The 16,370-nt window shown below is 38.4% G+C and overlaps 1 protein-coding gene across 2 annotated transcripts in view; it reads right to left on the reverse strand.

Moving 5' to 3' along the window:
- The window catches only part of CA10 (carbonic anhydrase 10), a 196,618-nt gene that overhangs the window by 40,562 nt on the left and 139,686 nt on the right, over positions 1 to 16,370 (reverse strand). For both annotated transcript variants that reach the window (XM_030506182.1, XM_030506181.1), the window contains exon 5: positions 3,353 to 3,538. In XM_030506182.1, the coding sequence (XP_030362042.1) occupies positions 3,353 to 3,538 (186 nt within the window). The remainder of the gene's footprint in view (positions 1 to 3,352; positions 3,539 to 16,370) is intronic.

The following is a 16,370-nucleotide window of genomic DNA, read 5'->3' on the forward strand; positions in this document are numbered from 1 at the left end:
AAGTATGTATCAGAGGGGCAAAGAAATGCTCAATTTATTTATTTAAGCATTCCAAAGCCTGCCTTTCTTTTAGCAGTGCCAAACATACTGATGATAATCTGATACACAGTTTTAAAGCCTGAACACAAACTATCGAAGCATTAGTTCAGTTATTCTGCCTACCAAAGTGATAATTAGGGGCTGAAAGGTAACCAGATTATTGTGGAGATCTCTCTTGACAGTCTTTAACACCTAGTTAAATGTTAAAACCTGGTGATTAGAAGCCTCTCAGTACCGTTCAGACCACAGTATATTTTGAAACAATTTACTGTTTCTAGATTGTTTTTCATGCCATGATCCCGCTCCAGCACGCTCTCCTGTGCTCCGAGTTCTGCCCTCGCGCAGAGCACCTTCACTAGGCAAAAAAAGTCCCTAAGAACAAACTTCTTGCTTGGTATGGACGTTAGGTGGGATTCCCAGATGTGTAAAGAACATTGCAACAGATTCAAAATATACCAGGGCTGTTTAAAAGCTTCTGCCTTATCTGCGCTTGGATTTAATTTAGGTCTGTTTGAACCGATCTCATAGTTTGCCAGTGTTGTGAAGGACAGGTACTGCTCTCTCCCCTGCCCTCTCCCCAGGTTCCCCTTGTCTCTCTGCAATGTGTTCACTTTAACACGCATTGGAGAGCTCAGTGAAAATGAGGGGACAGAAGTGGAGGGAAGAAGGAGATAGGGATAATCCGATTGTGATCTACTGGAATAGATCACGCTACTTGGGTAACTTCATCCTTGGGAACTGGTTCCACAGCAAAACAGTGAAACCCATAGTGGGTTCGAGCAACACAAAGAGCAGCAGTAACAAGGCAGTGTCATGGGAGTTAGCGTGCCATTAGCAGTCAGACAGTGTAATCCTGCAATGATTTTTCTCTGGCTGCCTACGCTTGCTAAAACCCAAGGCAACATTGCTATTGCTATTCTTACCTGCACTAGCTAAATTAAACTAATGCACTTACGCAGTTATTTTTCTTTATCCCATCTCCTCTGACAGTGTTATCCAATGCAGAAGTGAACAGAAATTAGCAGCAAGAGTCTTGAAAACATACGTGACGTTAGAAAGACATGTATTCTATCATAAAGTCAGCGAGCTTGTTACAGTTTTCTTTCTTACTTACTTTTCTTCTTTTCTTTGTTATAGTAGCTGGAACCTGCAGACATTACATCTTCCAGTGCTGAAAGCTTATTGAAAATCACCTATTTATACAGGCAACATTTGTATAGGCGGGTGAATTAAGAATACACCAGCTGCAGTCCTCCTATTCAGCAGCCATCTATTCAGCATGATTAATTTGAATCTCTGCTTGTATTTTGAAAACAACATGCGTTTTATAAGTAAGACGTACCTGTGCAGATGCAGGTTCAAATTAGTAATTAGTACTTGACCTTACTGGAACTTACCTGTCCAGCTGCCCAAAACAGCTGTCTGAAACTTGGGAAACACATCCTCAAAGGACAGAATCCATCTTGCCACCTGAAAGGCAGGCATCAGTCTAAGCTGCTCGGCCTGTTTGTCTCTGTTGTCAAGGGAGATGCATCTCCACAGAGTGATTTGTCCTGTGCTAAGAGATGCGTCTTTGGCTATCAGGAATGCTCATCCTCTGAAGATGCTAATCTCTTCCTATTCACTGCAGGAGGAATTTGGGTAACTGGATGAACCCTGCGTATACTGCAGATCCAGCTGTGCATGACTGACTGACTGACAGCGGTTCCACTTAGCCAGGTTTTCTGCTTTTATTAAGAAAAATGTGAGGTCTCTGTTAGCAAATACCAAATATTAACAGTACTTCAAAACTCCTTTCAAAACCAGAAGAGCCTAGTTAAGTTTTAATATTAAATATTGCAAACAAGTGCTTTACATTTGTACCTTTTGTTAGTCTATGACTGATGAATCTATCACTTAAAAACTCTTTCAAAAAGATCTGAGACGATGCTGATCCATCATACCAAGTGCAATGGTATGTTTCAGCCAAATTTTTGCTTTTTTGTTCAGTCATCTTTTGTTTGAACATTGCTCTTCTGTAAATCTGAATAGGAAAGCAAACACCCTATTTACTACAGCATCCTTAACTTCCAGCTCTTAAAGGAGTTATACACTGTATGTTCACTTATCATAGAATTTAACAAAGGCAACCAGAAGTCAGTTGTGTAACATGAGTAATTTCATGGAAAACCTGCCATTATTATATATTATATATACATATGTTATATAGCTACGTAGCTTAGAAAACAAAGCAAATGATTACCATCATTTGACAGCTCTGCAATTAATTTCCTACTTTTAAATAACTGTTGCACAGTGCCAAAGAAAATACCATGCATTAACTGACTCATCACCAGAGTCTGTGACAGATAGTACAGATGGTAATTTGATTATTCATCTCCAAGAAAAGAAGTGCTTTATTATGAAAAAGTATTCATTTTGGTCTTCTGAAAGAACGGTAACAGGGATACCTAGAGTGTCTTTAAAAATAATCCCCACAGTAATATACAGCTGTTGTGAAGCATTATTTGATTTGTTAAGATTTGTGGAGTACAGTTGCATGCTAGGTAGTTCACAGATGAGGCACAAGGATGGGTACCACAAACCTCATGCATCTCTTCTATGTAAAAATGCTCCTACATAAGAAGAATGGAAAGGGTCTGCTTTGTTTACCATAAAGTTTGCAAACTTTACTACACATCTTGAAAAAATAATCCATAAATGAGACTAAAATATGTATCCAGCAAGAGTAATGGGCCATCCTGCAATAGCTTTCAGGATCATGAAATTATTTCTCTTTCCTGGAACAGCTGCAGACCTGTATTTAAAATACAAATCAAGTATCAGTTCTACCAGGGTTTACTCGTGAAGTTGACTTTATTTCTTGAGCAGACCAATAAACTTCTGTGGAACCATCTCTAAAATTAAGTATCATCTTATTTTCACATGAATCAAAGGCAGCATGATGCTCAATGTGAAGTGTAACACACCGGTCAGTACCAAAACCAGCTCTTTTATAAGAACTATCAGTATTACTTCCTGGTTAACCTTTTGTGTTTACTATGGATAGAAAGAACCCACCAAAAGATACTTGATTACTTTGTAAGTAGCATATATGAGAATATAGGGTGTCTATGCATACAATAAATACAACAGTTTCATTTTTAGATACGAGTCACACAATTTGCAGTGCATGAGCTAAAAGAAAAAGAGTAATTCCTTAATTTTTCAGAATGGAAAAAGGGAATTATGAATACAAATTAGTTTGCAAATACCTTCAGGCAGAAATGGAAAGCGAGTAATTCATTTGTAACTCCCAAGCAGGTTGACATACCTCCCCAGAGAAAGCCTGTCCATTGAGTAGATGCTCTGATCCTTGGCTGTCTTCACTTCCAAAGTGTAACCGGATTTCCTCTAAGCGGTGGCTGTATGTCATCGGTCCTCCAGAGATGTTGACCAGATGCTCTTTGTCTAATCGTAGAGATACGTGTCTCCCTGTGTTATACATCGTCCCACTGACCTAAACAAAAGCATTTAAAAGAAGTAATTTGTAAATCCTAGAAACTCATCTGATGTGCTTGAAGATTTTGCTCTTTACACCCCTTCATTCAAGTGTAGCAACACGTCTTATTGTTGTGAGATGAAATATACAACCTGAGGTTATACTTCAACTTCTGCTTTGACTCTTATACTGTATATTCAAATATTTAGCTAAATCTGTATGTACATATTTTAGCCAGGGGCACACGGCTACCGCAGTGAATAGGATTATTACACTTCCAAATAAGTAGGCTTTTAGAGTATTTTTTTATGCAAGGTCTGAATAACGGCTTCATTACAGAATTCCTGCACTGAAAATGGGAACATTTCAGCTGACATAAATTATTTAAGTGAGCTTGAACAAATCTGAAATTTAACTTTTTTTTTCCCTCCTTTTAATATTTATAACATTATCCAAAATTGAAGGTGCTGCAAAGAGCACAGATACAATCAATTATTCATAAATAGGGAGCCCTGCTCCTGCTGGAGCTGCAGGTGAAAACTGTCGCTGTCTTCCTCGCCAAGTCTCATCATTTTGTTCTGAATATTTTACGTTTATAATTGCCAGATATTTTAGCTATAGCAGTGCAGGATTAATTCCAATCTGATCATGTATCCCTAGTTCCTACTACACCTCAAATAGCTGTAATGCTCTTCGAGATTCATCTTCTTTTTAAAAAGACTGAATGTTGTGCTTCATTGGCAAACTGATTTACAGCTGCTGGAATGACAAAGAAAATGATGGTGGAGATTTTTCACGTGGAATATAATTCTGTCATGATTTCCACTGTCATAGGAAAAGTTCCTATTGCAAAAGATTCCTTAACTTATGCCGCTGGGAAGTGAAATATGCCACTGAAAGTAGAATTGTGATTTATTTAAAAACATTCTGCAAGGATACAAATGGCACACTTGAATAACATTCATTTACTTTAGGAAGACGACGTGTAGCAATAATATGCTTTGTTGCATTTCAATTTAAAATTAAAGACATGACTATTATGTATTATATCCTATGCTACATCAGTACTATAGTAATTAACATTGCTGCAGTGCCATTTTATCTGTAATACTAATTACTGAGTTGAAATGACCTGTTTTCTTGCACAGTAGGTTGTAAAAAGTTATACTGAGCAGACTGTGCAATAGAACTAAATGGATGAGATTCAACGACTTTTGTGATTGTTGTGCTTTTTAAACTTTGATGCAAATGTTCTATTTTGGTGTTTATTCCCCACTCAAAATAAGCAGTAGTAATTTTCTTATGAAAAGTAATAAACACAAATATTCCTATTCAGTGCACATAAACAACCAGGATCTCATTTATAAATGCTCCTTAGTTTTTCTGCCTGATTTTGCATGTATAATAATTAAATACCAAGTTCAGTTTAACAGGTGGAAGAAGGTCAGTTTATTGAATTCAGTTTCAGCACACTCCATATGAATGCTACAAAATTGCTAATCATAAGCAACAAATGCAGTTTAAAAGCAAATAGGGAAAAATGGTTTAAAGCCTCTTACTCATTCACTTTTGGAAGCTCATGCTTCACTGAACACTCAGTTAAATTTAGCAACCATGCAAAATATTCAGAATTCATTTTCTTACTTAAATTGGTACAAATCTCAAATTAGGTTACCATTATTTTCTCTCTCAAGGTAAAACTGACCCAAATAACACCTAATATGAATCAAGTAACTGTAGAGCAAAGAGGGGAAATGAGAAGAGGCAAATTCATGAACAGGAGTACATTCGTCTTCCTTATTTCCCCCTTCATAAAAATGCAGTGCTTGTAATGAGATTGTCTTGGCTGTTTTGAAACAGAATTTCCCTGCGTAGCTGCAGATGAAGAACACCAGTAACGCAATGAAGTAGCTGACACGCTTCATTTCTGAGCTGCGGGGAGGGATGAACACTTCAAGGGAGACTATAAAAACCTCCTGCTTGGGCACTCAGACTTGTCACCAGGAAGGACAAAATCTAGGATCTTCAATACTAAAAATGCAAGGTCTTGCCCTTTTATCTGCTGCCTTACATTTAAGTGAAGCACTAGTTTTCTTGTAGTGAATGTGTGCCCAAAGGAAGAGCAGACACATATACCAGTCGAGATTCAGGACGTGCCCATGGCCATTTCTTTTCTTGAGAGTGTCAACATATACCACCATTACCAGCAACTTTTATTGGGCATGTCTCTTATGCTTATTTGCTAACTACAAGAGAAATAGAAGCATCTTAAGTTTTCCATCTATTCAGATTAGGCCAGGTTGGAGCAACCTGGTCTAGCGGAAGGTATCCCTGCCTGTGGCAGGGTTTGGAACTAGATGATCCTTAAGGTCCTTTCCAACCCAAACCATTCTATGATTACATCTGAATGAAAGACTTCCTGACTTGCCAAGATTGTGTAGCAGGCTGTGCTTGATTATGGCAATTACCACCATAATGCTATGCAGTTCAGGATATTGTCTGTTTTATGCACAAACCCAGTATATTATCACTTGTAAAAGTGTACCTTTCAGGTATAACCATTTTCACTTGTTAGGACATGTTACCACATAAGTGCAAATGCCTTCTGTTTGCAAACTCGAAGTCCACAGAGGCATTATACTCAGCAGGAAACTGCCATGCAAAAAACACCACAAGAAAAAAAGGTTTGCCTTCCATTGTTTTTGGCAGAAAATGATGTATTGTCTTCTTGCTATGTGCAGTTTGAATTGTTACTGGAGAAAAAGAAGGTTCTTATGCAAACATACTGATATAGGAAGTATTTTCCACATTTTGAGTCTTTAATGTGATGGTGCACTCTCATTTTAGAACATCAAACTGAGTTGGTTTTGTGGAAATTGAATTGCATGTGGTCTTGTAAAAGGTCACAAGCACAGGAGTTAGTGAGGGGGTATTTTGTCCATTTTCCTACAAGATAAACAGTGTGGAGACTGGGGCACCTTGTCGGGAAGATGTTGACTTTGCCTGCTACAGCCACCAATATCTGCTCCTCCATGAAGCATAGTATTTATTTTTTATACCATTCTGTGGACTGGATAAAATGTTATAGGGTAGTTTGAAAGGATAATGTGAAAGATCTGTTAAGATCTATACACCTATTTCTTTAATGTGTCAGACTAATCTTTGGTGCTAAGTCCTTCATAGTGATGGCCTTTGTGTTGCTTCTTGCTCTGCTATTAAGGAACCCTTTTGTTCTTTGTTTCTGTTTGACTTGAAAGTTATATAAAGATGAAAACACAGCAAACAAACTTGGGGAAAAAAGAGCACTAAATCTTGTCCTCCTGTTTTTCAAAAGGATCAATATTCACATTTATCTTATGCACTAGAAATTAGACTCAGTAAACATATATTAAAATGTCAGTAAAAGCCTGTGTGAGCAAAACAGACAAGTCCAACATGGTCAATCATTCCACATTCTTAGTTGATCCCATTCACTTCATACATTGAGAAACTTTTTCCAACAGGTAATTTTACCTGTGGCAAAATCCCCAAGTAGAACAGAGCATGTTGATGGGCTTCAACCTTAATTGTGAAATACTTCAACTTTGGTAGACTTTAATTAAATTATTAACATGTTCCTGATGTAGTTATTTCTATTTAATCTCATTACTTTTAATTCTTGCTTCACAGAGCTTTGTGCATATAATTCCCCAGCAGCATTATTCTTTCCCTTTATCTTGATGCAAGACAGCCACACAGGCACACGCTACTAATATATTCTATGCTACGTTTCTAAGTCAGATCTGAATACTCATGTGGTATCTGTGTGGTCCTGTAATCACAAAGAAGTCCCAATTCTGCTCTTTGAAAGGTGGAACACAAGCAAAGTCGGTAAAAAATGCATACCTAATAACCCCACACTCTTCGATGCAGGTTTATCCTGAAACTCTACAGACCTTTATGACCATTAGTAAAGAAAAAAAACCCAAATCCAAACCCGATCCCAAAACATTTTTTTCTAATGAGGTTCTTAACCCTGCATTTGTGGAAGCATTTATGCTGTGTCCTAGTTAACTCTGTATCTTGTTCTCTTGGTCTTTTCTTCCACAACTAGTACTGAACTAAGTATTTTTCAGAACTTCCTTTGTGGCCTACATCTCTACCTTACAGTCTGTGTTAAAATAGCCTTCAAAACCCTGAGCATTCAAAGTGATAGAAAAGGAAGTCTGTTTCAGGGCAAAGCTGTGCTAGAAATGGAAGCAGGGACTGCAAGAGGAAAGCAGAAGGCGCTGAGATAAATTCTTTGCCTTTCGATCCCATGCTATGTTAGCAGTTCACTGTCGACTTTCTTCAAGGGGTAACGCAGGTTCTTTGCTTCCTAGGGGCCTTTACAAACAGTGAAATAGTGCATTTTGGATTTATTCAACTAAGAGTGATCTGAAGATTAGTTTCAAGAATATTTTTAGGCTTGCATCAGTACCTGCCAGTGGAGCAGCACTGTATGTAAGGAAGCAAGAAAATCAGTTGTGTGTGGCTGCCTGCCTGCGGTGTCCTTGGATCTTATCTGCAACATTAGGTGTTCTTTTCTTTAGGATGAAAATAGATACAGTCCAAAGAAGGCCTAGTGCTGGCAGGGAAGCAAAGATTGAAGAGTGTTTTGAAGGTGTTTTGAAGGTGCCATAGTGCCCCAGTTTTGCGTCCTGCAATAACCAGGTTTCGATCATCCTCCACCTGGCTTCCATGTTTTCCTCCTGGAGTCCCATATTCCAGCAGAACAGGAACACAGGGCAGCTATGTTCCTACTGCTGTAGGCTCAGGGAGGGGGGCTTCCTCACCTGAACTCCTAATGCCACATACTTTGTCACTACCTTTGGTTTCTGCTGCTCAGTATCCATGTGGCAATAGCAGAGGGTGGCCTAGTGAGTCCCTTGGGCAAGTTTCTATCACTTAATGTTTTTTTTGATGGTGGTTCATAGTATCTCAACCAGACCATATTCTGCGATATAAAATGCCGTCCTCATTGGTTTAAGTGGATCATACTATAGTAAGTACCTTATATCTCTCTTGTGCAAAGCAGAGACTGCTTCAGGGTTTGAAAACCAAGTTTGCACAGACTTCAGGGCAAGTTTGCAATTTGAAATCTGACTTTAGGGACTGTGACGGAGCATTGCAGCCAACTAGAATTTCAAATGTAACCTACTACGGCACGCTGCTTGGCTCTCTGCAGCAGAATTACATTCCCTTATTTCAAAGCAGTGGCTATACAAGAACATTTCTTTTCTTAATATTCTGCTTATGGCACCTAGCTAGTTTTAGAAGTAGTTTTATGCTGCTGTCTTAATTTTCTAGCTCTTGTTAGAGGGGACCCAAGCTGGAAATGAAATTATTTTACAGAGTTGTTGTTCTAAGTTATTTAATAGTTGTTTAAAACATATTCTTGGGATTTAAAGTCTTGTTTTGAAGAGGAGACTGATATAATCAAATAGGAGACAGTTGTTCTATAGCTTTTCCAGGCTTCTGAGGGCTCTATCCTCATCCTGAAGTAGTCTCTCTGTGTGTACATATGTAGATAAGAATTCTTAAATGGCTTTTAAACAATTGTTTTCTACAGAGCATTCAGTTTTATCTAAGTGCTTTTGATGACTATTTGTACATTTGAATAGTTATTTTTCATAATACTTTTTCCCTGCTTTTATTTTTATGCTTAATTTTTTATCTTTATGCTTAATCATTGTATGCAACAGCATGTAAAGAATTTGTGGAAGCGCTGCTAGCACATCTTTATCTTGCAAATCACATCTGCAATGCACAGTATGCTTCTTGTCCTTGTAAATCGTGGCCATCTATAGATTTGCCTATAAATGTCTTGAGGCCTTTAACACAGACACATATTCAAAGTATTTCTTGCTTTATTTTGGAAGGTAATCGTAAAGCAAATTTCAGCTATATTCCTGCAAGCTTTTCTTCCTGCCAGCAGAGAGCACTGTTGACCCATCCCATCTGGCTATTACCTCTAGATCACAAGGACTTCCATGGCCAGGAAGAAAATTAATCATTTTCTGTGTGACACAACTGTAATCCATGGCTTTAGCTTCAGAAGTGGTGGTTTCAGCTGTGGGACAGAATTGTGGGGTCTGTTGCATCAGTCAAGCAGGTTTCTAGCCTACAACCAAGCATTTGAGGGATGCAGGCTCAGCAGGTTGCTTGAAAGCCATCAGATAAGGAAAATATCCAAGAGCCTTTTCTGGCAAGAATCCAATAGATCTTATGTTGTGTTTCTAAAACAAAAAAGTGGAGGCCAGGGAAATGAAGATAAGGAAATACCAGAGGTTTGATACAGTGCCACTCACTGGGAGGGAGCCGCAATATAATTGCTGGGCTTTGAAGAACAACAGGCATTATCATCAATATTTGATTAAAAAAGGTCTGTGTGAAGAATGTAAAATGTTAGAGAAGTGTAAAGATTCACATCATCTTTTCATCTTCTTAGTTGAAAAGTTTTAAGAAGGAAATGATGTTAATGAGTCCAATTAACCCATTTACGTGCCTGATGTAATGTGTTATGTACCAGCATATGGCATGATGTGGGGTTTTTTCTTCTTAAAGCACCACTTTCAGTAAGAATGTTTCCCATCCACTACTCTGCAGCTTTGCCTGTTTACTTCCCTTAAGTGACTGACCTGTAAAAAAACTCAGAGCAAAGCTCATAAATGAAATATTCAGGCTTCCTGGCTAATAAGCACAATATGTCAATTTTCAGTGATCAAAATCATGTGCTTCAAAATGTATACACTGTTCTGTACCAAAAATAGACTTTTAATAGAGGACCCGCAAGGTCATGCTTAGTCTGAGATAATTATATGCCACAGGATGTGAACGAATGAAACTGCTCCTAGGACTGGTAATGCCCCCCGCCCCTGAGTCTATGCTACATGTTGCACAATAAAGTGCTTTATTATAGTTCCACTACTCCATGAATGCCATGATTTTTGGTTGTTAGTAACTAGGAAGCCTAATGTAGATGCAGCCGAATTTATTGTGTCTGGCATTAATAACTGCAGTGCATGTTGATGCTAGCTTCACAGAGAAATCATGCTCTCCTTAATCTAGAACATTCCAACTATATTTAGTAGTTGGAATACATTTAGTAGTAGTACATTTAATAGTAGTACATATTGTAGCAGGTGAATTTAATCCTGGAGCTTTCATTGAATTTTTATATTGAGATAGACAAGCAGAAAAACTGGCTTCTGTGACTTGAAAAAGGATCTGCTTCCACCGGTGCTGGCTGAAGGCCTGAAGGACCAGTAAGGAATTTTAAGAGGGGGATATATCCTGATGCTGAGAGCTTTTGCATGGAGGGACCCATTACATGCTGTCTAGGGTAAAATAAAGAATTGAAAATGTTTAGTTGTAGGAAAGCAGAGCGGATCTCAATGTTCACCACTTCTGCTGCATAGTATCTTGAAACCTACAGCCTGAGTATTTGCAGGCAAACTGAAGCGTGCAAAAGGAACGCGTGAGAACCAGTTATGTTGCAGTGTGACCCTAAGGGACTTTATGTACAGCAAGAACTGTGCAGTGTGCAGTTACCCAGCACATAAGGCAGCAACAACCACAGGTATCTTCAGCCAGGTAAAATGGTGAAGAGATTATGTCAGGTTCCAAGTACGCAGAATGGGGCATGGTCTCCGTGCTGAGACCGCTGCCACTTGGTTTCTTTTAATAAATATTATTACTTCTTCAAGCGCAGACATGGCTCAATGAAGACCATAGTCTTCACCATGGTAGGTTCTGGAGTAACTGTGGTTTATCAGCAGAGAACTGAAATTCCTTGTGAAGTGTTACGTGCCTGTGTCATGCTCTGGTGTTTAAAAAGGATGTTCCAGGGCATTCTTGTGCTGCAGGATTGCAGAACTAGACTCAGCAATTCACAATCCTATGTGTCTGTAGCCACCTTTTTACCACTGATGACAAGTCTCATCCTGTGCTGTGACACAGTTATTAGCGTTACATGAAAGACGGAAAAATTGTACTTGCGTGCTTCTTTTAGTTTATTAACCTTAGTTTAGAATTAGGCTAAGCCAATAAGTAATTGAGAGAATAACTGGGACCTGGAGAACTCATTACCCTAATTTAGTCTAGCAGTCTGTAACGAGATTTTAGTTTGAAGAATCTGCATTAGAAACTGTGTTGAGGATAATTTTTGTCTCTGGTAAAGGGATGTCAAAAGAGCTGCCTTTTTAAAATCAGGAGGCTTACATAAATTTTCAAAAGGTTCTAAATGGTACAGAAGGCTACAAACTTGTGAGAAAACCAGACAAATGAAAAATGACTCTTTCTATTTTTGATATGGGGTTAAAATGTAAAATGGAATATGTTAAAATCCCGAGGGTGTAATTGAGTCCTTTTTTAGTGAGTGATATCAAAGTGCACTGACCTTTGGTAGCTGCCTGGATTTCAGAGCTCTTCTTTCAGAGCTCTCTGGTTGAAATGCCAGAGGATTGCCCATGGAGTCCAGATCAGATGGAAATTTATAGGACGTACATTGAAATTAGTGTATTTCACTTTACCTACATCTATGTATCTTTATATGTATATATTTATATATATACAGAAATAAAGTCTTTTTTTACTAACTTTTGTGATAGTATGAAGAAGACAAATGTCTGTCCTCACGCACAGGCCTAAATTAATAAATCAGCACAACCTCTTCCTGTTGTGCATCCAGAGCATCAGGCTGCTGTCTGAATGAGTGAGAAGCATTCAGCTTTCTGAGCAGGGTAAAGGATGTGCAAAGTTCATCTCTCTTATACCGCAACCAAAACATACCATGACTAAGCTAATGATACAAGAGCCAGAAAACCTCATTCGTTGTAGTTCTTTATTGCTCTAACTCCTTTGCTGCCAGGAATTTCTATGCCTACTAAGCTTTCATAAACCTTCCAAAATAATGAAGTGACCACTGCTGCTTTTTGAAATTCCCTGGCCACTCTAGCCATGAAATTCCAAGGCGGCACAATGTACTGAGCCCTGCTCAAGGGAAATCACAGTGCCTGAGTCGTCATGTAACCAGAGAAGCATGGTAATGCTTTACTGAAAGTATATGTCATTGGAAATGAAAAGATGAATCTCTATATCTCAGCTTTTTAGCCTGAAAGGGACAAAAGTTTTATCAGGTTATTTAGCAGAAGTGTAACAAGTTTTTACAGCAGTATGTTGCACAATATCATACTGCTTCCCAAATCACTGCCAAGGAAAAAATGCAGAGTTATTGCAAAATAATTTCCCGAGCCCCGTCTCTCTGGAGGTAAACCAGTATTTAGAGAACTTAAAATTTGACTTCAACAAAATTCATTAGGTGTCACAGCAAATCCTTAGTGGCATGCAAAAATCATGAGCTATTCTGCCTGGTAGCATATTTCACTGTTTTTTTCTGAGCAGCAGCAAAGAGCTGTTCTGTCCTGGCCTCCTTCTTCTAGTTCTTTAAAGGCAGCGAATAAATTAGCCTTTCTTGTTACAGAATATTACTGTTCCTGTTACAGAGGACTGTTTTACTTGTCTCATTTTATCTGCCTCAGAAGCATTTGTGTACTTTTTTATGTTGAGAACACAGTGGAACTGCAGTAGTGGTAGAAATAAAAGAAAAACAAACCATCCCTGTCCTGAACTTCTCTTTGCTTTTCCTGACATTTCACTCTATTTCAAAACTCTTTTCTTTTTTTCCCTGACAATACACTTTAAAATCCCACAAACCTGCATTTCTTTAGAAACAGAGCTCCTTAAAGAATTATCAGTTCTAGCTTAACTAGAAGAATCTTCTTTGTGTTCCGGTATGCCTCTAATTCCAACGTGTCTGAGAACCAGTGTGCAAGTCGGATGGAACACTGGCAACTCTGGGCTATAGCATGAACCTGAGCTCCAGGCTACATGAGAGCCCAAGAGCAGAGCTCACCTCCTCTGATGCTTCCAGATGTGGTGTTCTGTGTGTGCATCGTCAGTCCACTGATGTACACACAAACCCCCTTCAGTCAGATTCCTAAAACCTCACTTCATGAGCACTCTTCTGCTAAAAGCAAGAGATGCTACATTTATTCCCTTGTTGGTTCGCTTCCCATTCCCCTTACCTGCTGTGTTTATGGCTGGGGGGAAAGAGCTGCTTCTTTGTTCACTATTCTAACCTGTTCACTATTCTAACCTTCTGTACAGTTCCATGGATTCTGGACTATATCTTTTGGTTACACTGGACTTGTGTAAATTGGTATTTTTAAAAGCAATCAAAATGACGCAAGGCTCTGAATACCAAGAAGCATTTTTTTCCTTTTACATCATTCCCAAGAGTGTTTTATTCTCTGCAGAGTGAAAGCCACTTTTCCACTAGCTCAAATCATAGAGAAATGGTGAGAAACTCTTCTGGAAAACGTTACTAGAAAACCAATTCTTGTATCATGCCAATTTACCATCAGTTCCCCTTTGTTCTTCTTGTCACTGTGCTTACCAAAACACAGATTTATCTGTATTTGCAGAAGGGTCCAGAAAGAAAAGTGAAAAGGGTTATGGGATAAGCTAGCTAGGAGTTGGCATGTGATGGAATGCTTTTCCAATAGGGATGCAATTAAGACTAGGTAGGATCTTCACTTTCCATGTATATAAGACAAGTTATTTTTTAAGAAGTGTTTTCTCATACATAGTGTAAAGAGTTTCAAGAAAGTGTAATCTGTTGAAACAATAATGTTGACAAATTAATCTTTACTATCTTCCCAGGAAAAATCTTTTAAATTAGTAGTTCATATTCAGTTATGGATCAGCATTCCCATTTAGTAGCAATTGTTTTTCCTCCTGTTTTTTATACCTTTTCCTTCTCTGTAGGATGCAAACGAGAAGCTGGATGCTCCCAAATGCCTGTGAAATGGTATTTTTCCCTACTCTGGGTGTCTGCACATGCATTTCAGTGTTCATGTTCATATTTGTGATAAATTATAGCTGAGAAGTTGAACGGTACCGAGCATCTTATTTACAGGGTAGAGGCAGCCTCGCTCTTGCTTTACCCTAGAGGAAGGTGAGTTTTGGAGTTTGTTCTCATGCTTAGATTTGTTGTTCTCACTTGCAGTATAGGAAAACACTTTAAATGTGCTTATGTTCTTAATAACTAGGTAAGATTTAGGCAGAAATTGAACTGGAGCTTTCAAAAATTAACTCTTGCAGACCAGAATCAGTATTTCTTCCAAGACAGTAACGAAAATTACAGCACACTTGGTATTTTGAACTATTTTAAATGCAGAGAGTGAGTAGCAGGTCTTCCCCTGAGCTACTGAAACCTGTGAGCAGTATCAGTTTTTAATATAGAATTGGTGACTGATGTAGTTTAAAGTAAAGATAGGAAATGCTTCCAGGGCTTCACTTAGAGAAAAATATCCACTCCCTGATGTAATTGAAAGATATGTAAGTCTATTGTGGCTTATGTCTTATTATTTTCATATCAACTATTTCTAAAGTCTAGATGATGCCTAATAAACAAGCCCTTTAATCATCTTTAAAACGACAAACCTGTTGATAAATTGAATTTTCTCCGACAAGATATTGCTGTATTGATTTTAGTACTCCATTTTTAATAAGCAGAGACTGCTCAGAATTGCTTGCTATGACAGTCTTGAAAGTAGGGCATCAACTGACTTGGCAAATGGCTTAATTTATACAGGAAGTTTTTGCTAGAACTCTAATCCATTATTCTTCTACTGTTGACATTCACTTGCAATAAGGACACTGGGCCAAATCTGCTGCATATAAAAACCAGGCAGGCATGGCTACCTAGAAGTTTCTGCAATCGTTTTTCTCTTTTCAGAGGTGGTGTCAGTCACCAAACTGAATCATGCATACGGCTTTAATGACAATGTCCATCCCTACGTATGGGCATGTCCCTGAGCAAAGGGCTGGAGCTGTTTAACTGGGGCTTTGGTTAGAGGTGCTGTGATTGTGCAGGAGGCAACATAAGATAGCAAGTGTGGAGAAATGTAATGCTTTATTTCTTATGTCAGAGATGACCCACCATGGCAAGGGAAGAAGGATTTATGCTGGTTTTCTCAATTGCAAGGAGTTTCCAACAACTGATTTGTTCACATACAGAAGAATAACTTGAGCAACTTCATCATTTAGCAGGCAGATGCATTCTTACCTCTGGTCTAGATCATTTTGCTAGAGAGATACAGCTCACACAACACTTCCAGATAACATGATGGCTAATCCATTATTCAAAGAGGAAGGCGATGGAACCCAGTGGCTAGGTCAACGTGCAGTACTTACAAAGTTGCCTGTAATTGCCAAAATATTTTCATCACTGTTGAAATTTATTTTCCTTTTGTCTGAATGCATGAAAGCTTTGCACGTGTTAAGGAATATCCTGGTGTCTTCAAACACTCAGTCTACCCACTGAAAGAAGCTTTACATGCCTCACTGACTATTGACATTAGTCTTTGGTTAAATGGGCAGAAGGTTTATATGATAATAACATATCTGTTACTAAAGCAAGCAAATAAAATGGAAACACTACAAAATTCTTGCACACATTAGACGATAATGAAATACATGTAGGGTCAAACACCCTCAAATGAGTCAGCTTGAAATAGAAAAACATTTTTGATATTCTAACATCCACCTCAAGAGTGAATGTAGCTCATGTATTAAAACTGTGGTTTTGTATATATACAAATCCATTCTGGGACTAAAAACAGATTCAGAACTACCCAAATACATAGGTATTTGCATGTCTTGTAATGGGGTACATATTCAGGGTGTAATGCAGCTCTTTTACAAAAGCATTCCTTTTCAACCCCCCCTTTTAATTTTTTCCTATCAGCTTATGCTTTCCTAGCAC

The sequence above is a fragment of the Strigops habroptila genome, chromosome 14, assembly GCF_004027225.2.
Source record: "Strigops habroptila isolate Jane chromosome 14, bStrHab1.2.pri, whole genome shotgun sequence".
Classification (NCBI taxonomy): domain Eukaryota; kingdom Metazoa; phylum Chordata; class Aves; order Psittaciformes; family Psittacidae; genus Strigops; species Strigops habroptila.